This window comes from Pogona vitticeps, chromosome 5 (assembly GCF_051106095.1).
Source record: "Pogona vitticeps strain Pit_001003342236 chromosome 5, PviZW2.1, whole genome shotgun sequence".
NCBI lineage: Eukaryota > Metazoa > Chordata > Lepidosauria > Squamata > Agamidae > Pogona > Pogona vitticeps.
Window position 1 is genome coordinate 159691265 of NC_135787.1, and position 23477 is coordinate 159714741.

A 23477-nucleotide genomic window follows, 5' to 3' on the forward strand; every position below is an offset into this window, starting at 1 on the left:
TTTTGAATACTGTGTGTTTAAAGGAGCCATCAAGACTGGGGAATGGTCTCAGTAGCTGAGGAAGCGAAAGGAGTCAGAGCAACCTTCTTGAGTTTGGAGTAGATATTGCATCTTGGCTGGATCCTTGCATGTTTACTTGTGAGTAAACACAGGCCCCAAATTAATGCAATTTATTTGTGAGTCAACAGTTACAGGATCAGGCTGCACAACAGCTCTCTCAGACAAACCCGACCCTTTCCAAGGAAAAATGCCATCCCCAGCAGTGTCTTCTGGTGCTTAACAGCCTAAACATCAGGGTCTTGGGACAACTTCAAAACTAACACCTATTATTTGGTGGAAAATTTCATTGAGAGCAGCCTGTGCAGGATCAACCCCAACCCTATTGATCTCCCTTCGAGTGTGAGGGTGGGCGGTTCTATTCTTCAGAGCAACTTATACTGTATGTGTTATATCCAGATGTGGGACGTGCTTCCAATAGCAATTTCCCTTTCCTCCTGAGATACCAAAGCCACTCTCGCTTCACAATGAAAAGTTACACGAACTTGCACCATCAATGATTCTGAGCAGGAGCCAGAAGTTGAGACACGCTGATGAATTGCGAAATAAGAAGTGGCGAAATTGACTAGAATAGGTGGTGCAACGCAAGACTCTGGCGCGTGAAGATCGGGTTCAAATTACAGGTCCTTCTGCCCTCCTCGTACAGTTAGTACTCCTGATTTAGGTGTGTTCGAATGGTTAATGGGAAGGATTCAGGTGGGGGCAGAGCATCAACGCTCCTTTTTAGCTGGACAGCGTGCAAAACGGAGAGCGAGCCATACTTTGTGGTTTGCTTAGACTGCCTCTTCGAAATGCGCTCTGATGAGTAACATCACACTCAGGCACACAAGTCAAGAAGCTTACATATAGAGACGAATGTTCGTACAGGGGGAAATAAACGTAGATATGCACAACGCATCGTAAGTAGAGGAAAAATGATGCACGAATCACTTCCATCCCTAAACACTTCAGGAACATCTCGTTTGCAGCCCAGTGATAAGTTTTCTCCCGAAAGAGAGAGGAGCCAGATAACACTGCACGGCCGGAAAAGCGCCAACCCTGCAGCCTGAGGCTTCCTCTTCAAGTCGGATTTAAATATATATATATATAATTATTTTTTCACCAACTTCCTTCCTGCTTTCAACTGCCAAAGCTGAGAGGAGAGAGGGACCGCCGACACAGACGCCAACCACGGAGGGAGGGAGGGAGCAAGTAAGTAAGTAAGTGCAAGTAAGTAAGCGCGCGGGGCCGCGAGGTGGGGGCCGAGTAAGAGGAAGGCGGCCCGGCTGGTCTGGCAGTTTTGCCGACCGCCCTGTCGGGCTTCCCATTTTGCGCCAGGCGACGGAAAGGCGATTAATCCCCTCCAGGAGATTAGCCAAAGGAACGTGTGAAAGGGCCGCCGGACCCGATGAATTTGGGCCCATCAGAAGGGGAAGAAGGGAGGGTCTTCTCACGGGGGCGGGAGAGTAGCAGATGCTGGTGAAGAGCTGATTTGATATTGGGGAAGCCTTCGTGGAGACTTTTCCCCTCAAGGAGCCTGCTTTAAGGACAGCAAGGGCTGTCTGGAGGACTAGGGAGAAACAGCCTGTCTTAGTTTTGTATTTTTCAGTGGAAAATTCCATTCCACTTCCTGTGCCAAAGCTGGCTTGTTATCATTCCCATAAACTCTGGAGGCCTCTGGGCCCCTATTCTTATTTTTAGATGTGGATTGCTTCTCTTGTTTGTTTAAGGAGGCAAGTGAAATGGCTAAGGCACTGGCCTGGGTTGGCGTGCCTCTTCTGCCAGAGGAATGGCTTTGTGTTGGTTGCTAGAAATAAGGGTGTCTTTTTTTGTGGGGCAGTTAAGTCAGGACGGCCCCAAGACATTTTGCTGCCTGAGGTGGAGTAGCAAATGTCAAGGGACATATAAGTATCTAGCTGACAAAGTCTTTTCAGCATGCGAGGAAGAAGATTTTGTAAGAGTCTCCCCCTTCCAGGCAGTAAAAAGCTCATATAAACAGCCAACACTTCCCTTTCTTCTCATCCAAATCCGCTCTCTGGCTTTTTCCCCCCTCAGGATAGTAGTAGGACTAGACCTGGTTTCTGTCCTTGGAGTCAAGAACCTGTGATGGTCCCTGTTAGTTAAAAACATGGCTCAAGGCAAATGGATGGGTTTGATCCTCTCTGCTGAGAATCATTCCCATGAATTTTTTTCTATGTCCTTTGTGGCGCTGAATAAGGAATTCAAAAAACCATTATCTAAATAGACAAGTTGGAAGAATCACTGCATGTAATCACATATTTTTATGCATTTAATAGTTAACCTTTCTTTTTCACCCAACAGAATTTTTTAACAATGCAAGAACTTGTAAAAAGGAGAAATAGAAGCCTTAAAATAAGGCTACTAAAAGACTTCACAGTAGGGGTAGGAGGAAGCTCAGCTGAGACTATAGGCTGAACGAAAAAGCTGTTATATCTCACCAAGATATAGTTAAGGAATGGACCAGTTGGAACTTTCTGAGAGGAAAGAGTACCAGAAACCAGGCAGTGGAGCTGGGAAGTCTGAATCTTCCAAATGAACTCAGTAAAGCAGTGTAATGGGGAGCAAGGGCTTTGTGGACATATTCAATGGGCAGGTGGATTCATGGGGGAGAAGACCAGTCCTTTCAGGAACCTGTTTCCAAAGCTCATTTGTAGAGTGTGTAGGTAATAATTAACATCTGGAATTGGGTTAGAAATCTATTTATTTTTTTAAAATATTTGTACCTAGCCTTTCTCCTTAGAGAACCCAGGGTGGCATATATCATTAAAAGAGATTAAAGCTAACAATGGTGAAATAGACAAATACTAAAGAGGAGCATACTTAGAAATGTATTGTTCAGCAGGGCATACTGAACAGCACTGGTGTAATAAGCTTTTCTTAATTCTGTGCAGTTGGTTCTCAAGATGGTTTAGTTTATGCAAAACCTGGCAAATAAAATCAAAGGACCTCCCCTGTCAAAACTGGTAAGGAGCATGTGCATTTCACCCACCAAAGGCTCAGAAGTTCAGTACCCAGTTTCCATTCCTTTTATTCGTCACAAAGAGTCGGACACGACTAAACAACAACAACAACAAGGGCTCACTTGCCCAAGCTCTTGCCCTCTCCCAGTCGCAGATATTAATTTTGTCCCACCCAAACTTCCCCACAGCTCCAGCTTCCCACCTCCAGTAGTTCTTCCTAGAGCTGTAACCTTTTTGGTTCACAGAAGCTACATCCCCAATAAGAAAAGATTCACCTCTTCAACCCCAGTGTTTTCATGCTTCAAAAATTGAAATCATCTCTATTTGCTTGGTGTATGTTGAACATCATCCCCAGCCAAGATACTTTAAATTGGGAGAACTGATAAGAAGGGTACTTGGGTGCACCCTCAATTTGGAAAATAAGGGCACTTTATGCTCCACCATAATCCAGTAAAGTTTATTTTTATAGGATGCTCTTTATTTTGTTTCACCATATTTTATAAACTTTATGGTTTTGTCTGCAAGTGAAAGAAAGGCATTTATTTATTTATTTATTTATTTATTTATTTATTTATTTATTTATTTATTTATTTATTTATTTATTTATTTAATATCCCGCCTATTTGGTGGGTTAAGACCACTCTAGGCGGCTAACAGCATAAAATAGTATAAAAATTTTTAAATAGAAGAAACCTTAGGAGAGGGAGGAAACAATAGGAGAGGCAGAGGAAAGGACTAGCAACTGGAAACAGAGTTATCTGGATTCTGTGAGCAGGATTGTGCTCAAAATCATTTCACCCTTACAATTTTCAGCCACCTTTTGTAGTTATAGTCTAGGGTGATGAAAGCAGTAACAGAAGGAATACAAGTACATTCTTCAGTGCTGTGGTTGCCACTGTTTTTCCTTGCAGGGCTCTTTTGTCTTTAACAGCTGCATGACAGACAGAGTCTATCAGTTGAGGCTTTTCCCCTATTATCCTTTAACACTGAAAAGACTAGCAACCTCGCCTTTGGAATGAACCTTTAGTGTTACCTAACTCTGATGTTGCATTTTACTTGAGGACCACATTTACTCTTGTATGCATGCAGGGAAACACTTTACTTTCTGTATACTGTACAGTACTAGTTCCTATACAGCAGTTAAAGCCACAGGACCCCACCAGGAAACAAACTGGGCCATTATTATGATGGGATGGGTGAGCTGACACAGCGTTCCGTGTCTAAATCACACTGGCCATGTGACCACGGAAAGATTGTCTTCGGACAAAACGCTGGCTCTATGGCTTGAAGAGCGGGATGAGCGCCGCCCCCTAGAGTCGGACACGACTGGACAAAAATTGTCAAGGGGAACCTTTACCTTACCTTTTATGGGTGAGCTGAAGGTTGTAATTGCAGAGAATCAACCTTATTGCAATTTGAAATAGTTTTTGTGTGTACAAGTTGCACCTACTCTTTTTTTATGCATTTGTTCCATCCATAAATTGGGGGAAATTGACATTTTTTTACTTAAGTTGATTACCTTTGAGGATAAATGCAGTAATTGCCTTATGGATTCTTCAATCAGGAAAATGACATAGCAGGAGCTAAAAGCAAGGACTGACTTCTTTGCTCATAGAACAACTAATTACAGAAGAGTAATGAGAATTTCCTGTAACTGTTTTGCTTTACTATGTTGCTTCTCTTTCAGTCTGTAAAGAGCTGCCTTAAAGGACACACAGATCTCTTCCTTTCAGTGCTGAGAAATTGCCACCAGTGACAACACTTTAAACATCTTCTCTCACTTGAAATGAATGCTTTTTTTATAATAGCAGTCCAGGAATTCTTGTGCTTTGTGTTTTTTTCTGATAATACTGTGAAAACAGGTTAAAATCCAGGGTGTGAACAAATACTGTAAGAGCTGCAGCAGGAGGGCAGCAGATACGCAAAGGGTGCGGCAGGAGAGAGAGAGTGAAATCTTTGTTTCCTTGTTTTTTTAGAATCCTTTTGAAAGACAAGATGTGGAGTTGTGGTATAAAGCCCATCTACCTAGCCTTTTAAAGGCTGCGCAGTGCGCAAACAAAAGAATAGATCCTAAATGTGTATTTTGGATTCTTGTAATTTCTAACCTATTTTGCAGTGCAAAGGCTTCCGTCATTCAGTAGAAAAGTCTGAGACAGGTCTGGGCAACTTGGTTTATTCGGATGATTGCACATTTTCAACTGCTCTGAAATGCATCTGCCCTGTAGAATTGGCCCCATGCTTTTTCCAGCAAGGCACGAGAAAAGACGCATCACATTCTAGTTTGGAGCATTTTGAAAATTTACTTTTGTGAACTGCAGTTTTCAGAATCCACTGGCCAGCATAGTCACTGGCTAAGATTAATTTCAGCTGCAGTGATGTAACTGCTATGACCATGCCTAGTTAATAGAACTTGGAAAAGTTACATTTTTAGACTTCAACTCCCAGAATCCCTCGTGGGTTCTAGTAAACATAACATAAGTTTTTGTTAGAAGAAAGAGGGGAGCTTTTAAAAAAAGAGTATGGTCAAAGTCAGCTCAGTGCTTTGTGGGGGGAAAAGTACAGTTGACAGTTGTGCGGATGAGGAAGAGGAACAGGGAAAGAGGCATGTGCTTGCTCAAGCTCATGTATAAGAATCTAAACCAGAGGTGGTGGTTTGTGAGGATATGGCTTTTGAGCTTCTGGCATACTGGCTAGGATAGTCTGGGAATTTTAGTCCAATAAAGTAACTTTTCCTATATCTGATTGGAAATCAGATCCTTATTTCAGTTTTACACCCCAACCATTAGTCATGGTAGAGCCGCATGTGTACAGCTTCCTGCCCTCTCATGTCAATAAGCAAATTTGGGAGTCTAGTGTAGGCCATATCTAACCGATAAAATTTTTAAGGAGCAAAGAATCAAATAAGGATAGCTCTTCTTCTTCTTCTTGGCAACTAGTGAGTAAATTAGTGCTTTTCAGGATACAGCATTCTTATCCCATGAATTAGTATAATTAAAGCACATATATGTCACTAAGGAAGGGTCTACTCTCTTATACTGTGTTTCCCTGAAAATAAGACGGGGTCTTACATTAATTTTTGCTCCAAAAATGCATTAGGGCTTATTTTCAGGGGATGTTTTATTTTTTTCATGTACAACAATTATATTTATTCAATACGGTCATGTCCTCTTCTTCTGGTTGCTGCACAATAGTGGAGGGCGGGCTTTCACTTAACTGGGGCTTATTTTTGGGGGTAGAGCTTATATTAGTAGCATCCTGAAAGATCATATTAGGACTTATTTTCAGGTTAGGTCTTGTTTTCGGGGAAACATGGTAGAAATAGAAATACTTTGGAAGTGTAATCCAGTCCTATTCCCACCAACCTTTCCACACTCGTGATTTATCACTGAAATAGTTAAATATTTTCAAGGAAGCCTGTGGATGGCCTTAGTGTAGGTTTGTTCAGTGGTTAGATGCATGCGGTCTGAGATCAAGCTCTCGCATTGAAGTGAGAGAAGCGCGGGTAAGTGTCAAGAGTCTTGGATTTCTCTTTCAAGTTGAGCTTGATTTTCAAGTCCCAGATTGTGAATTACAGAATTGTCTTTGAGTAAGGATAGAACATAAAGCTGTTTAGTAGTTAGTTATTGTGGCAGGCACCCAGTATGGTGTCATGGATAGAGTGATGGACTCTGGAGAAATTCATTGGGGGAGTGAAATTGGTAAAAACCACTCCTTAAATATATCACCTGGGACGCTCTATTAAGGTCACTATAAATTGGTTCCAGCTTCATGGCACACAACTAACTAACCATTGATTGTAGCAGACAGGGGTGATAGCTCTGGGAGGAAAGACCTGTTTTGGAAGAACTGCTTGTGGTCCCTTTTTTCCTATATTATAGCCTTGTTTTGAGCTGTTTTAAAAGTAGTTATGGGAATGATTGGATGAGTTTGAGGAAACAAACTAGAGGTGCTACAATTGTCACCTCTGTCAATCAACCATGATTGTGATTAGTTGCTTCACTGGGTAGACACGGAAGCAATGGCATCTGGTAAAAAGAGTGCTTATGGAGTGAGTGCTGGGTGCAATTTGACTGTGATTGTGTGTGTGTGTGCGCGCGCACTTGCTTACTCTTCACTTATGCCTCCTGCGTTGCATCCCAGAGCCTCTGCATTTAACTCTCCTCTCTTTAGGAGAGCCTCGTGGTGCAGTGGTTAAACTGCTGTACTGCAGCCAAAAACTATGCTCATGACCTGGGGTTCAATCCCAGGTAGCGGCTCGAGGTTGACTCAGCCTTCTATCCTTCCGAGGTTGGTAAAATGAGTACCCAGCTTGCTGGAGGGGGGGCAATGTGTAGCCTGCAAAATTAACTTATAAACCGCCCAGAGAGTGCTTGAAGCACTATGGGGCGGTATATAAGCAGCACGCTTTGCTTTTAGCTTATAACAGGTGTTTCTTTTATGCTTTCTTTGTGTGTCACTGACACTTTTGCTTCTGTGTTTTTGGGCATCTCCCTTTCTGAACTGGGGTGAGTTGATTTTTGCTGGTCAATGCATGGCAGCACAACATGGGATAGCATTTCACTGAGATGTGGTGCTTCCTATGGTGGTTCTTCCAAGTCAAGGCAAGCACAGATCATAGTGAGGCTGACAGTAGTTGTATTCCTTGGTTGGTAAACTGAGTGCATTGTTGTATATATGCCATTTCTTGGTGGATACTGGGTTCTTTGCCTCTTAGAAGTTCCTTTGCCCTTGTGGATTCCACTGCAGTTAAAATAGCTCATTCTTCTGTCATTTCATGCAAATACTTCTAAGGTTACATTTGCATGAGCAGCAAACACAGACTGTATGAACACTGCTCCATATGATGAGCTGTTCTTGTGTTGCCACTGATCTCCTGCATCTGCCATCTCCTCCATAAGATAGTAACTGGCAGCTGGTGCACAATGTGGCATGTGGGTGAGAAAAGAGCATGGGGTGACAGACAAAGCCAGGGCTAAAATGGATAGTATTATAGGCATGCTTGCACACAGAAGCAGGCATTTATTTGCATTTGTTCACTCCCCAACCCATTTATTCACCCTAGAACTCAGCTGAGGAGCATTTCCTTCTCCTCGAATCCGAAATGTTTCTACCTGCATTTCCTTTCCTCTTCTCCCTATAGCTGGAGACCTTCACTTCTTTTGGATTTCATTTGGCCGCAACATGTTATTTGTGTGGATGAGGCTTACAGTTTTCTCTTATTGCTGCCTTTCCTTTTCTCCCTCTTAACCTACAAACTGCTCCTGGCTACATAGGCAGCTTTGTTTTATACAGTACATTTCTTCCTCCTTTTCATGAGGAAAACGATATGCCTGCTTAGTTCTCATGTTGTATGTGCTGCCTCCAACAAAACCTTTTTTGGCATTCTGTGACCATCTGAAACTCAGCAGCCTTTTCTATACGTTGACCATAAGGGAGGTTTCTTAACTTTGCTCTCTGTGGCAATCAATCAATCAATCAATCAACAACAACAACAATAGATTGGACCCAAAATGAATTAGAAGAATCGGATCAAAACTACACAATACATCAAAAAAGTGATTATATTTACCTCAAAAAATTGGAGGCCATGGATTACTGCAAGTACAGCAGGTTGTAGAGAAGAAAAAAGAAGCCTAAATGATCATATAGTACAAGTAGAGAAAAATTACTCAAGGTGGTGAAAAGAGAATATTTTGAAAACAACAGAAACAAAGACTCAATATCAGAAATGACAATTTGAAAATACAGTAAATTAAACAGTTCGAAAAATAAACCACTACGTGTACAGTATCTGAGAAATATTGATGGAAGGCATGACAGTAATTACATAATACCAGTCAATGTTTTTATAATTTTGATTGACTATGCCTGATATATTTGAATAATAAAAATAATAATAAATTACGCTCTACACCAGGGTATTCCAATAAAATCAATGATGTGTATGTGCATGTTTATATTACTTACCTGTACATCAGCATAAGACTCTCAGAATAAGGAGTGATCAAGAAGAATTATAGTGACTCTTCTAATTCATTGCAGTGGTTCATATGATACCTGAATTAAATTCAAAATGACAAATTAAAAGTTGTTATTTTCTTTTTTTTAAAAAAGTTCTCCCCCCCCCCATTGCTGTACAAATTGTGTAAAAACTTTAAAGAGGTATGGACAAAGGTAGTTGAGTTAATTTAGTCTCCTTTGTTGTCTGAGCAAAATAATTAGGGAGCCAAAAGTTAAACTGGCTAGAAAACATTTTCTTTTAATCCTGATGAAGAATGCCTGTGGTTTTAAAGCTTGCAAAACTTAAGAAAAAGCAGGACTAGTAAGCACAAGATTTCACTTATTCTGTAATTCTCATTCTGCAGGTCCAGCATTAGTACAGCCGACCCCTGGAATTGTTTAGAGATCAGTGGATGTGATATTTCCCTAAGTCTCTGTTCAAATGGGCCTTTGAACAGGGCTCTTTTTTTTCTTCCTCCCATGGAATTAACATGATGTTTCCCTTGTCTTTGCAATGCAAAATCAAATTTAAAAGGGTTGTAAAACTACAATACTTTTGGGGGTAAATGTTGAGATACATGCTATCTATTCATCAGTTATGTGCTGTCAAGTTGGAATGGACTTTTAAAGACGTTAATAGGGTTTTCAAAGCATGTGAGACATTTAAGGATTGGTTTTTATCAGTTCTACACCCCAGTGAATGTCCATGGTCAAGTGAAGATTTGAACCCTGCTCTCCAGAATGCTTGTCCGTCATTCTGTCCACTATACCCCCAGCCATTCATAGTTGGCTGATTTTACGAGTACTGATTTTAGTTGTACAGACCAGCAGAACTATCCTCTGAGTTCAATACTTGAAACTGAGCTCAAAACAGAAGATTGTTTGTTGGTCCACAATACATTGCATGCTTGTCTACAAGGACTAGGCTAACCAAATAATGTAGGTTCATTTATACTGTATACAGTATTTTATATGTAGTTCTGGATGTGACAATCTGTACTCCTAAGGCCAAGTGAGTAAATACCATATTTTTGCCATTGTCTTTGAATATTTTCAGCAGTAAGACCTGCTTAACTTGAATGGTTTCACTGCGACTTTCTCCACCACTCTGGTGACATGATGTAACCCTAATGGAAGGAACGAATTACATTTCATAATTCATAAGAATTGTGAAACATCACCTTTTTTATAGAAGGGCAAGAAAAAAATAGGAAATAAAATAATAACAGTTGCCAGATTTTGTCAACTGTCTATGAATAGTGAAGCTATGTATCGGTTTCAATAACATACTTTGGTATAATAATTGTTTTGTTCCGTAAAACCAAAATAGAAGTCAAAGAGTTGGTTTCAATAGGATAAAAATTATGTTGCTCAGAGCGCTTCTGTATAACAAAAAGGGAAGGGGATGGTTGTGAAATTTAGCTCTGAAGAAGGGCACATCTGAGCCACTATGAGATGGCACCATCTTGTTAGGCTTGGCCATGGATTTTAGAACAGTTATTTTGAGACATGGTAACACATGTTCTGGCCACATTCCATTTAATGTGTGTGGAGTGCTTAGCAATACAATGCCACAGGGCAAGGAAAGTTGTTATAATTTGCTATCTTTTCTGGTGTTGCATTACTGATCAACACAAAACTTTGGAATAATTAAAATAATGTTTTTTAAATGGTTGAAGCTAGATAAAAGTTATGCTGCTCACCTCTAGTGATGTAAAACAGGTGCTATTTATTTAATACACTCTTGAGACACTGCCTTAAGTCCTTTGTGTCTTGTATGTGGAACAGCAATGGGAGCACAAGCCTGTATGGAAAATCTAATATTCTCAGTGACAAAATGCTAGTGCTCAGAAAACGTAATCTGCCTGGAGTTCATATGCAACCTGGGAGAACAGGTTGCATTTGAGCTACAAATGCCAAACTATTTTTATTGTGCAGCCAAATGACTGAGTGTCCTTCTAGATCATATCCCACTCTAGTCACCAATATGGGTTTGTTATTTTCAGAAAGCATGGTCAATGTTGATGTAGTTATTAGAACAGTTCAGTCATATCCTTAGCCATTCAGCTCTTTGGGTGGCTATGGGTCATTTACAGTCTCTTGGCCTTACCCACTCTGTTGCGAAAATACACAGTACATTGTCTGTGCTTGTGTTTGCACAAAACCTTGTAGCCATCCTGAGGTTTTTTTAAAGCAAGCAAGTGATAATCAAAAAATTGATGAGTAAAATTATTTGCCATGTCATATGCGTGCAGAGTTCTTCCCTAATAGTATCCTGTGCTCTCGAAATCCCGTAAGTTTTAATTTCCATTTGTGAGAACAGCCACTTTTATCTTCTCTTCTTCTCTCTTCCATTGGCAGTGCAGAGCTGAAAAATTAGCTCAGGCTCTGCTGAGGGTCATTATAACCTGTGAAGATAAGTGTGTCTAATTTGTCTGGAAATGTTCTGTGGAGATGCACTGCTAGATGTTGTCCATTGGCCATCAAGGACTTGTGTTACAGATCTTGACAATTCATTTTTTCTTGTTTCTCCTTTTCTTTGAAATACCTGGATGCTCAGATTGCATGGTTGATGCTCAGGTATAAAGCCCTAAACGGCTTAGGGCCTCGATACTTGGCGGAACACCTACTTCCACCAAGTTCTACCCGTGTCACTCGCGCGAGTCAGGAGGTGAGGCTGAGGAGCCTAACGCCGAGGGAGGCCCGGAAAGAAAAGACAAGAAATCGGGCCTTCTTGGCGGTGGCTTCTCGCCTCTGGAATAACCTTCCCCCTGACATTCGCGCGGCTCCCTCGCTGGGTATTTTTAAAAAGCAATTAAAAACACTGATGTTTCGACAGGCCTTCCCCTCAACCAATTCCTGATTTTCCTTCTTTTTTCCTCTCTCCTAGTGTCTGTTCCATCTTGTCCAAAGTTTGTCCCTTTTTAAAAATTATTTTAATTATATTGTATCACGCTTGTTGTAAGCCGCCTAAAGTGGTCTTAAGTGACTAGATAGGCAGGATATAAATAAAATAAATAAAATAAAAATAAATAAATGGTCTTAATTGTTTCCACTTCAGGTACTTTTGCTTCCACCTTTAATCCCCCCACTTCCCCATCTTGTTCCTTCCATGGTGGAGGTGCTCCGTCTGCCCAACGTGCCTGCTGGAATAATTCCTTCCCCTTTCTTTGCTTCTTGAAATGAAGCCACAGGCTGTTTCTTCTCATGTCGCAAACAGGGCTCTGATTTCCAGTCACTGCCGAGAAGGCTGCATGTTTTACCCAGTCTTTCTTACTTCCTCCCCTTTTGGAGAAGTTTCAGTGCTTAACGGCTGCTGCTTATAGGAGGCTGCAGCCAGGCCATGTGTTGCCATAGAAACAAGCCACATGCTTCCTTCCTGCACAGGAAGGGGACCTGGTCACAGTACAGACAACAGCTATTTTTAAGTGTTGTGCAGTCAAGAAATTAGATGATATTTGCAGCTGGATTTATCGGCAGTATTTTTTTAAAAAATATATTCAATTATAAGCTCAATTCAGGTATTTTCCTTAATTGCTTTTTTTCTAAGTGTCATATTTAGCGTGATCTTAATTGCTGTAAATCCCTGTATATGCATGAAATATTTGAGTTTTTTTTTTTTTAATGTAATGGTATTGATCAGGGCCGAAGCAAATTGCAATAGCTTGTGGTCAGTGTTGGGCTGCATGGGGCTGGCTGTTTCATTTGTGGTGCTGATCTTTGTTCTAGCATGAAGAGGCTTGTTATCAGAAAGTGGTTGCTAGGAGGGATTCTTTGTGACTCTCGGAGCTGTGGGAAACATTTTGTCATAAAAAGGATTTGGGGACTATATAGACAGAACAGAGATTTTGCTGATCATGCATGCTAATATTTTATTTAAAAATAACTTTGAATTTAATTGCAGAGATCAGCCCTACCACATCTTTAAAAAATAAAAAATCCTAGAGTGAAACTGTCAGATCGTGGCCTGCAGAATGCAGAGGGTTTACTTCATGGAACCCCCACACTGGGCACAAGGGCTGTATAGTGCAATGTAGGTGTGGCTACTTTATGCACTGATCTGTTGTTGCCCCCACTAAGAAAATCCCTGGGTTCTAAGATGTGCCAAAGGTGACTGGGGTTCTGCTGGCAGAAGCTGATAGAAACCATAAGCCGTTAAATCGGAATCTCAAAACAGGAAGAATATGTGCAAACGTTTTCTTGATTTACCCTTTCCTCCCCACTTCCTTTTGTGCTGTGACTTTCTAGATTGTAGGCTGAGGGCAGAGACTAGTTTGTCTTTTTTGTTGATACAGAAGGTGATCTGAGAGGCTTTCTTATGGTAAAGTGAGATAATAAAATAAATGGATGTTGCTGGGTTCTCTCATAACCATTGCTGGTATCTGTGGCTCCAGCTGGCTAATCAGTAATAGGAGAGAGAAGCCCCTTAATAAGGTATGTTGACTCCTCCGAAGACAGAGAAAACGTTGCCTGTCTCCCTCAGATGCTGGCTAGGATGTATACCACTGGCATGAGGTTCCATTGTGCAGCCTCTGCTCTTCGTAGCTGAGAGAACATATTATTGGTAGGTCCTGTGGGAGGTGAGTCTTAAAAATCTACATACAGAGATAGTTGCTAAACCATGGTATTGGATACGTTCACGCCAAAACTCTTAGTGGCTGTTGCCGTTGTTCTTGCAGCAGTGGAAAACCAGTGGAGTGTAATGGTTACAGTGTTGGACTGAGGCTCCAGGTTCCAGACCCCAGTGAACTGTGAAACGCTGGGTGACTTTTGGCCATTCACTCTCTTTTCATCCTCTCGAGATGGTTGTACTAGTGACTAAAGTACTGTTCTGTTCCCAGCAGAGGCCCAACTCATATACACTATCTGCGAGTTTTACCTTCTGAAGCCGGGCCACCATGACTGAGAAGGAACCAGAAGTGCATGTGGAAGACGATGAGGACGAGCTAGACACAAAACTCAACTACAAGCCCCCACCCCAAAAGACACTTCAGGAACTGCAGGAGCTGGACAAGGATGACGAGAGCCTTGCGAAATACAAGAAGACTCTGCTAGGGGATGGGCCTGTAGTGGCAGGTATGGCTCAAGGATCTTGATAGAGGTGCATTTGCTTCAGGACATTCAGAGTAAGGGACGTGCTGTCAGTATTGGCAAACATTGAGTAGAGGAACTACTGTGGGTCACAGATGGAGAGTTTTCAGAAGGACCAACTTTCCAACCAGGGGAATGGAACCATCCTGGCAGACTTAGGGCCAAAGTAAATGAGATATCACTTTTGCAATGAGAAGGTGATAAAATGCTATCTTCCAGAGATGTGCTCTTTCAAAGGTGTTTTGTCTGTGTAAAGCCTTACTTACAAGATGACCAGGGACCAGACAAGAGCAAAATAATTTGCAGCTTGGGGAACTGTGGAAATTTCATGGCAGGATAAATACATTTCCTTTACCACTTAGAAAAGCTCTCATTGTGAAGCTGCTGTGTCTCAGTTTGGCCCTTTGTTCATCTGGATAAATTTGCTATTGCATATAAAGTCTCCTGCAGGGTGCATTTCATCATTGTGAGGCATAAACTAAGTTAGGTATTGGGGGAGGGGAAGTGTGGCCCTCTAGACTACAATTCTCATCATCCCTCACCACTGCCCTGCTGGCCAGAGGTGGTGGGGTGGCATTCAAGAGCATCTGCAGTAGGGATGTGAATCTTAGTGCCTATTTTCAGGGAGATATTGAGAGAAAAAATTGTCCCTTTTTCTTTGCAGTGAGAGATCTCTGCAGAAATCCACAGGAAATGTCCTGGGATTTCTTGGAGATTTGGATGGAAAAGGACGTGGATGTATTCAGAAGACTGCACAGGCTCCAGTTTTAAGCAGTATATTCACTAGCAGGAAGACGTACAGCTCATGCAATTGTCTGAATCAAGCAGAAATTGAAAGTAGTACTGTACGCTGCAAGGAAAGAAGGGAATAACTGAATGTCACCCAAGACCCACCGCATCCAGAAAATGAGCATATCAGGAGAACAAAGGTTCAGTCTAGCCGTTCTGTGATATGTTAGTATGCTATCTGACAGGAGGTTTAAGTAGAAGTCTGTCGTTTTGGTGCAGTTTATTCCATTCAGTCTGCAGGTTTCACCAGTTAGCCCTAACTCCCCTTCAACTTGTTGGGCATCGACTTCTGAGGAAGCATGCTTTTGACAGTGCTGTGTTTGGTCTTTCACCAGAGAAGCATGTGGCTGTTGGTAGTGTTCCCTGAGAGACTCCATATCTTGTGGGTAGGGAGTTGATTTGGAGGTACTGCAGGTTTTTGGAAAGCAAGGCTTCTTCACATAGAGGTGGGCGCTGCAGGAGTCTTTGAGGAGCCTGGTGGAGAATCTGGACCAGCTTTCTCCTGGTTTGGTTGACCAATAGTCTGTCTTCCTTTTCTGTGACCCCGCAGATCCATCCGTTCCTAATGTAACCGTTACTCGGCTCACTCTAGTATGCGACAGTGCTCCAGGGCCAATCACCATGGACCTCACAGGTAGGTGACACCGTTTTCCTTTCCTCGCATGCATCAGGCCTTCAGCCCAAGAAGAAATACATCGGCCTCGTTTCTTGATTTACATCATTGCAGATATGAATCCCTAGGCTGTTGGTGGGGAACCTGTGGTGTTGTTGGAATCCAAATCCCACGATGTTATGCAGCATGGCCAGGGATGGGGATGGTGGGAGTTGTAGTCTGGCAGCATCTGCAGGGCGATAAGTTCTCCCTGAAGACTTAAATGGGCCATGTTTCACTAGATGGTGAAATCTTTCCCTGCATCCCCTGCTCAGTGTGAGGGGCTTTTTTTACATAAAAATGTTAAAAGCTGTTTGGGCAGCTGGGTTTTGGGTGGTGCCTGTGAGATGCTGTTTGCCTCTCCTGATCTAGTCCATTATCCTTTTGTCCAGCATAGCCAAGCAAATGCTCCTAAGCAGACACCCAGCAGCTGGTATCCAGTGGTATGTTGTGTCTGAAGAGGGAGGTTACGTAGAACTTGCAGAGGCTGGTGAACTGATGCTGAATGATTTATCCTCTGGGAAGTTATTCCTTTCAAGGCAGTGTAAGCCAGCCAGTGGTCTGTGGTGCAGTAGCAACTTTCTTAATTATGCTTATGTGAAGAGGACTTTTTAAAACGTATGAATTTAGTATAAAGCGGCTGGATTCCTGTTGGTCTATGTGTAATGGTTGTATGACTCAGTGCTGCTAGCTGTGGCTAATTTATAAGATGCCAGTGCACATCTCGTCTGTCTTCTTGGGTGCATGACAAGCTACACAACCAAGATGCACCCCAGGACCATGTCTAATAGCAGCAAACCTTACACAAACATCTATAGGAACCGACTTATAGCGACCCTAATAGAGCTTTCAAAGTAAGTGAGATATTTAAGGAGCGCTTTTACCAGTTCCACCCCTCCAGTGAGTTTCCATGGTTGAGGAGGAATTTGAACCCTTTTCTCCAGAGTCATAATCTCACTCTATCCACTACACCAGTGGTTCTTAACCTTTGTTACTCGGATGCTTTTGAACTGCAACTCCCAGAAACCCAAGTCAGGACAGTTGGTGGTGAAGGCTTCTGGGAGTTGCAGTCCAAAACTCCTGAGTAACCCAAGGTTAAGAACCAGTGCACTACACCACACTGAGAATCCAAGTCAAAGGTAGTCCATTGTAAAATACATTACTTTGAAAATCTACTTTACCCCAACTGTTTTGGGAATTGCAGCTAAGTTCAGAATTGCAGCTGAGTTCCGGGAACTTGAAGGGGGCAGGTGAATCCTTTATCCCTGACAATAAAAACCACTTAGCATTTTTGCAATTAGTGCAGGGTAGGGAGGAGGTAGGTGAATTTGTAGGTGGAATCAAGTGACACTTGAACTGGGGACTTCATGGTTCTTAGTTGAGACCCTCAGCTCATATTTTTTCTGGACACATAGATGGGGTTCTATCTTATCTATAAAGAATTTGAAGAATTTTTTTAAAAAAAATTTGAAGTCACGTTAAGTACTGGAGCTGCTGCAGCAGTACGTCACAGTAGAATGACAGTACATCATAGATGCTGCAGTTGCATTCTGAAGACTCTGTTAAGGAGAGGGTCAGACTACACAAGAATGAAATGGGTAGATGGCAGACCTGGCTCATAGTTGATTTGCAAGAGGTAGGAAGTATTTCTGACTCCCAATAGTTGAAAAGTAGCAGCAAAACAATTCCCCTTCTCACTGCCCCCCCCCCAATCACACTGCTGAACTAGAGAGTCTGGTGTAACCTAAAGTCTGTTTTTATAGAAGGAGTGTGAGCTTTGTTCATTTCTGAACTCAGACTTTTAAAATTGTCATTGTTATGTGGGCTTCAGTCTTGGATAAAAGGGTAAGAAAACAAGGAGATCCTGCAGACGCAAAGTCTGCCTACCACTAGATGATTTAAAAAAATCTCCTCCAACTCTAAAATTCCATGTTACATCTCAAGAATAAGTTGTAGACACTCTTGCCAGAGTCTTGCATCTTAGCATTTTGAAATGTATACAGGACAGTGTTTGGATCAGTCTCTTTCTTGCTGGCACAGCATTAGAGCAGCCCCCACTTTTTTTTTTGCAGAGTTCATCAGTCATCTGTGTTCCTATAAATTCATCATCACCCATAGGGAGTTACTCTTCACCTTATATGGACTTCTTGTTGCTTTTCAGCCTTTTGGCTATCAAGTATAATACGGGTTCTTCTCTGTAGAGAACGGAAGTCAGGACTTAGCAAAGCAGAGATATTTCCTCTGCAACCGAAATCTCTAGGGGTGGCAAAACCACAAACTTTTGTTTAACAAAAACAAAACAAAACAAAAACGCAGTCACTATGAGAGGCTCTTAAATTGCTGTTGTTCCCACCTAGGAACAGGTCCCTCCTTATACATGTGCTAGTTTTACCAGGAGGATTCACACAAAAGAATCCTCCCAAGGAGCATGCTCATTGTTTCTGAGATCAGTGGGATGGCACAGGTGTATCCATATGCACAAACACACAAGTTCACAGGAACAAACATTTGTACTTAAAGAATACACACACTTTCACATCTGCATATTCACCTGAATCCAGCAATTGCTAGCATATTTATCTGGGACTTCATAGGGACTCCCCTGTGAGCCATAGGACTTGCTGGTTGGCTTTGGGCTGGTCATACCCTGTCATAGAAACATTGAATAATGGAGTTGGAAGAGGCCTATATGGCCATCGAGTCCTGTGTCATTTCTGTCTACCTCATAGGGTAGTTGTGAGGGTTATGTAAGGAAGGAAAAGCCTTGTTCACCATCGAGATTTTATAGGTGGAAAGACAGGATATAAATGCAACAAAGTATAGGGCAACTCAACTCTAGAGACATTTTAAACTAGTTAAGTAGCCCTCTAATTTCCCCATAGGATCTTGTTCTTTGAAGAGGCTGTAGGTGTAGGGAAGAGAGTGCGAAAAATTTCCGAACAGAGAAGTCTTCAGTAGAAGTCTATTGAAGCAATGTGCATATTTCTTTAGAAAAAGTTATCATCATTTTCTTTGAAACATTTATGCAATACCTTTCATCAAATTGGGTTGCAGACAAACTGGAATGAAATTGCTATATACAGTATTTGCCCTTCATATAAGTTTAATGTATTCATGTGTGCACAGTGCACCAATTTGCTGCGGGTCAGGATGGAGAATGTATTCCAGAAGATTAATTGATTCTCTCCCCCCATTTTGACAGGGGACCTTGAAGCTCTGAAGAAACAAACCTTTGTATTAAAAGAAGGAGTAGAATATCGAGCCAAAATCCACTTCAAAGTAAGCCACTTTTCCCAACGATGTTTTCCACGGTTTCCACTACTAGCTTATGTCCCGTTGTATGTATGCCTGTACTGAAGCCTCACTGAATGCAGAACTGTGCTTGGCCTGGTCTCAAGGGCCATAACTGGCAATCTAAAAAGTTTTTTCTTAAAAACCCACCCTGCTGAATAGTAATCTCTATGTAATGTGGACGTGCAGCTGTGGGCTGTACCCATAACTGGGTGAGATGTCTCTACAGATTCTGATATTCCTAATGTCCACCATGTGGTTATGGCAGTCCATCCACCACCCTTTCCGTTATCTTTAAAACCAAAACCCTTCATTTCACAGTTATTTAGTAACGTGGTCTGACAATTTTTTTTCAAGTTCTGTCAAACTAATGGGGGAATTGTTTGCAGAAAAGCGTAAAGTTTCATAAATGGCCTGACCAGAAATAGCAAATCAAGGGGAAATCTTGTTTTTCACTATGAATGCAATTAGAGTAGTGACAGATACTGTAGTGTCTATTGTGGCTGGTGGGCCAGAAGGCAGAGGAAGTAGTGGGCAGATGTGAAAAGTGGGTTGCATTCACATGCACACTAGAGGAAAGGAGCCAGGCAGGAGTGGGCTGCCTAAGGGTAGCAGAACTTGTGGAGTGGTGCATACAATGGCTGTAACAAATGTAGATGCTGTACTGTAGCTGTTGTTCACATCACTGTAATTAATTATATGCCATTGAGTTGATTCTGGCTTATGGTGACCCTTTTCAAGGTTTCCTAGGTAAATAGTTCTCAGAAGTGGTTTACCGTTCCCTTCTTCTGTGGATGTCCTGGGGCTGTGCAGTTTGCCCAAGGTTACACAGGCAGTTGCCTTTTCCCAAGGGTGCAGTGGGGAATCAAACTCCCAAACTCTGGCTCTTCAGCCAGGAGCCAACTCACTAAGCTACATCAATTTGGTAAACATCTAATGTAGAGGTGGGGCATCATTTCTTTATTTTATCTCTAGAAGTCCCCTCCCTCCAAGGGAGAGTGAAAGGTGGCAAGACGTGAAATGGAAAGGGAGGAGAATGAGGTGGGAGACACAAAGGAATAGAAGACTGTATTATTCTTAAGGAAAGAGGCTAACTAGCTTAAGCCTGAATTGTGCAGCCTCAGCAGCTTCTGCTTTTCTCTTGTAGGTAAATAGAGAAATTGTATCTGGCTTGAAATATGTGCAGTTCACTTATCGGACAGGAATGAAAGGTGAGTAAACAAACTACTCAGCAAAACTCTTCACCGACCTCCATATAGATGTCAATATAATATATCCTTCAATTCCTTTCTCAGCTTATCTCGCTTCCTCAAAATTCAGCCTTGCTTACCCAACAAAATGAAAAAAAGCTACAAACTGAGGCTGTTATACTTTGGGCATTATCATGAGAAAGCAATACTAGACAATGCTAAGAAAAGTGGAAGGCTGTACTTGTAGGAAAAGAGGAAAGCTTAACATGAAATGGGCGGAGTTGACAAAAGAATCCATGGCTTCAGTTTGAAAGACTTGAGCAAGGCCCTTAATGATGACACCTTTTGCTGATCATTGATTCATAAGGTTGCCATCAGTTGAAAGTGACTGGATGGTGTACATAACACCACCACAAATGTCTATTCCCGTGTTATGTCTCAGTAGTCATTGTTGAATTCAAGGCTATACCTCTGTGTTTGGCTTTTAAGGTAGGTTGGGGACTAGTTTGAGATACTGGAAGCCTGTTAATTTGTGCCGCAGAGCCTGGTTTTATGTCCCTATATCTCTTTGTAGAGGGCCAGATTCTCACTCCTCAGTTTGTTTTAGTCCTGATCATGCAAGCTATTCAGCCCATAGCTGCTGCAGTTTTGAAGTCAGTTCATCCTGACTTCCTAGAATTTCAGTCTTGTTCTTTGTGGTCTTATCGGCTGTTCTGGGCTTTATGATCTGTCCCAGTTAGCTGTACTGAATGCAGGTTGGTGATAAGTGTGCCTGCACTTTCTTGATTTCCCTGCACAGCTGGCAGCAACAAATCCATAGGCTGTTCGGTACAGGCTGGTAGGAAAACTGTAGCCACCACAGACTGAACTGTTGATGAATGTCTCTCACAGCCTCTGCATTCTGTCCAATCTTGGATCTCCTGTATGATATGTAAATTGGAACAAGTTCAGAGGAGAGCAACAAGGATGATTAGGGGGCTGGAAACCGAGCCCTAATGAGGAAAGACTGAAAGATTTGGGTATGTTTATCCTTGAGAAAAGAAGACTGAGGGGAGATATGATAGCACTTTTCCAACACTTGAAAGGCATACAGAGGAGGGGCACGATCTGTTCTCGATCACCTCAAAGTGCAGGACACGGAAAAATTGGCTCATATTACAGGAAGCCATATTCCAGTTGAATATCAGGAAAAACATCCTAATTGTTAGAGTAATATGGCAATGGAACCAATTACCTTGAGAGGTGGCTAGTGCTCCAACACTAGAGGCATCCAAGAGAAAATTAGACAACCACCTGACAGATATCCTTTGATTTGTGTTCCTGCACTGAGCAGGATGGGACTTGTTGGCCTTGTAGGCCTCTTCCAACTTCACGACTGTATGATTCTACCCTCTTTTCTTGTGGCTTGTTCTTTCCTAGTTGACAAAGCTACATTCATGGTGGGCAGTTACGGGCCGCGGCCGGAGGAGTATGAATTCATGACACCATTGGAGGAAGCCCCGAAGGGCATGATGGCTCGAGGAAACTACCGCAACAAGTCCTTCTTCACCGATGATGATAAGCATGACCATCTCACCTGGGAATGGAACTTGGCCATTAAGAAGGAGTGGACAGAATGAGTTCCACCTTATTTCCTTCTCTTCGTTTCTTCCTGCCACTCGCTGTGCCAATCTCTGGCACCTGCATGCCACGCTTCCTCTGCACAATCCACATGGCCTGTTTATTCTCACCAGATATTTTGTTAACACAGGCTTTTGGACAGATTCTGTCTCTCCTGTTGCTGCTTCATTGTAAATAATTACAAGGAATTAAACTGGGTCAAGCCATCCCCTTTCTGTTTTTACCAGATCAGTCCTTGAAGTGCCTTTGCAAGGAAAACTCATGGCTGTCGACCTAACTCTGTTATTATCATAGCAGATAGATTCTCTCCATTTAAAGATATGTCTTTTTGCCTTTTCCTACCTTGCAGTCTTTATTCACTGGAAACATCTTTGCGTGTCAGTGGATTCTATTGTGTTTAAGATTTCTTGGATGTAATCTCTAAATCTGCACTTGGGAATCTTGTCTTTATCAGTAACAGGAGACACCGTTCCTGTCCTGGTGTGTAAAACTTTTGATGTCTTTGAAAATAAAGCCAGTTTTGTTCTTTCCTTCCGAGTGAACCTCTCATGTTTCGCTTAGTGCAGTGATTTGTTCTGTCCTAGGCAGCTGCAAAGTATATGCAGATCTACCATATGTTTTAAAAATAGGTCCAGACACTTAATTTTGCACATTTCATTTTAGTAGGTTGGGAAATACGCTACCTTGTACCGATGGGAATTAGGGGTATATTTTCTCACTTAAGAATAGTGTCTGCTTTAGTGCTTCTTCTACCTTCCTCTGTAGCATAGCATTTACTGAGAGTTTACACTTTGTAAAGTGCTATATAACAGATGTAACCAAAAAGTAGCTCTCCAAGTAATTTGCACTTGATTGGCACAGTTATAAAGTAGTAGCAGCAATAAAATATCCTTCCAACCCAAAATAATACTACTGAATTAAAGAAAGATTGGAGTAACTAGGTGTAGATGTTTGTGCAAAAACTCTGTGCAGTGCTGTTGATATACTTATAAATTTAATTCATAGAACAAACAAGTAGATTTACCATGGAATTTTTTCCATATTTCATTTGTGCTGTCTTATATACACAAGAAAAAAATCAAGTTCGGTGAGATGTTCTTAGACAAAACTCTCAAAAGCCTTCACCACTAGCTGTGATGGCCAAGATTTCTTGGAACTGTAGTCTAAGAACATCTGGGTTATCCAAAGTTGGCAACCACTGGCTCAGTTTATGTAAATCTGAAGTCACAGAAAAGAGATCGGCTAAGAGAGAGATTGGGCAGGTTAAATAAAACAGCTACAGAAGGGAACCTCCAGGGAGAAACAGATCAATTTAGAGTTCTTGAATTGAGATAGCTCATATGAAAAATTTATGAAGGATATTAGTAATGGAAATAAAATAATTTTTTAAAATTCTTTTGGATAACCCCACCTTTATTCATGTATGTTAGTGAGCTAAAGAGAGAAACACACACACACACACACACACAAAAGGGTTTAATCACTTGTTACACATGCTATCCAGTCTCTTCTGACTTACGGTTACTTTAATTGGATTTTCAAAGTGAAATGTTCAAGGAATGGTTTTACCATTGTCACATCCCCGTTCCCAAGTGAGTTACCTTGACCAAGCCTTAGTTCAACATCTCATTGACTGCACCAGACTGGCTTTTGCAGTGATTTAGTCAAGTAAAATAAAGAAGGAAATATTATTTGAACAACAGAAAAATGGCCCCAAATCTACAGATTGTTTAAAAATTTTTAAATATCTGTATTTGGACTCATTTAAAAAAAAAAGTAGCTCTGTTAATCTGACTCAGCAAAAGAACATTTTGAAAAAAGGCAAAA

At 41.7% G+C, this 23477-nt stretch overlaps 1 protein-coding gene across 13 annotated transcripts; it reads left to right on the plus strand.

The window, feature by feature from the left end:
* The first annotated feature begins 560 nt into the window (after positions 1-560).
* Positions 561-22180, plus strand: ARHGDIB (Rho GDP dissociation inhibitor beta). 13 transcript variants are annotated; one of them, XM_020815479.3, is made up of 6 exons: positions 561-1256; positions 13862-14093; positions 15448-15531; positions 18752-18828; positions 19988-20051; positions 21450-22180. In XM_020815479.3, exons 2-6 carry the CDS (start codon positions 13916-13918, stop codon positions 21647-21649), a joined length of 603 nt encoding a protein of 200 aa, XP_020671138.3. In that variant the 5' UTR covers positions 561-1256; positions 13862-13915; the 3' UTR covers positions 21650-22180. The 13 variants fall into 13 exon arrangements, with proteins under 13 accessions (XP_020671138.3, XP_072856309.2, XP_072856307.2 ...); XM_073000208.2 differs by having other exon boundaries at positions 767-1248; XM_073000206.2 differs by having other exon boundaries at positions 992-1248; positions 13859-14093.
* The last annotated feature ends 1297 nt before the right edge of the window (positions 22181-23477 follow it).

What these genes read in the sequence shown, in the direction of transcription:
- ARHGDIB (XM_020815479.3), top strand. Translation starts at nt 13,916, where the DNA reads ATGACTGAGAAGGAACCAGAAGTGCATGTGGAAGACGATGAGGACGAG. An exon ending in AATCACCATGGACCTCACAG is followed by an intron (nt 15,532 to 18,751) that starts GTAGGTGACACC and finishes CCATTTTGACAG; the next exon opens with GGGACCTTGAAGCTCTGAAG. An exon ending in TTATCGGACAGGAATGAAAG is followed by an intron (nt 20,052 to 21,449) that starts GTGAGTAAACAA and finishes GTTCTTTCCTAG; the next exon opens with TTGACAAAGCTACATTCATG.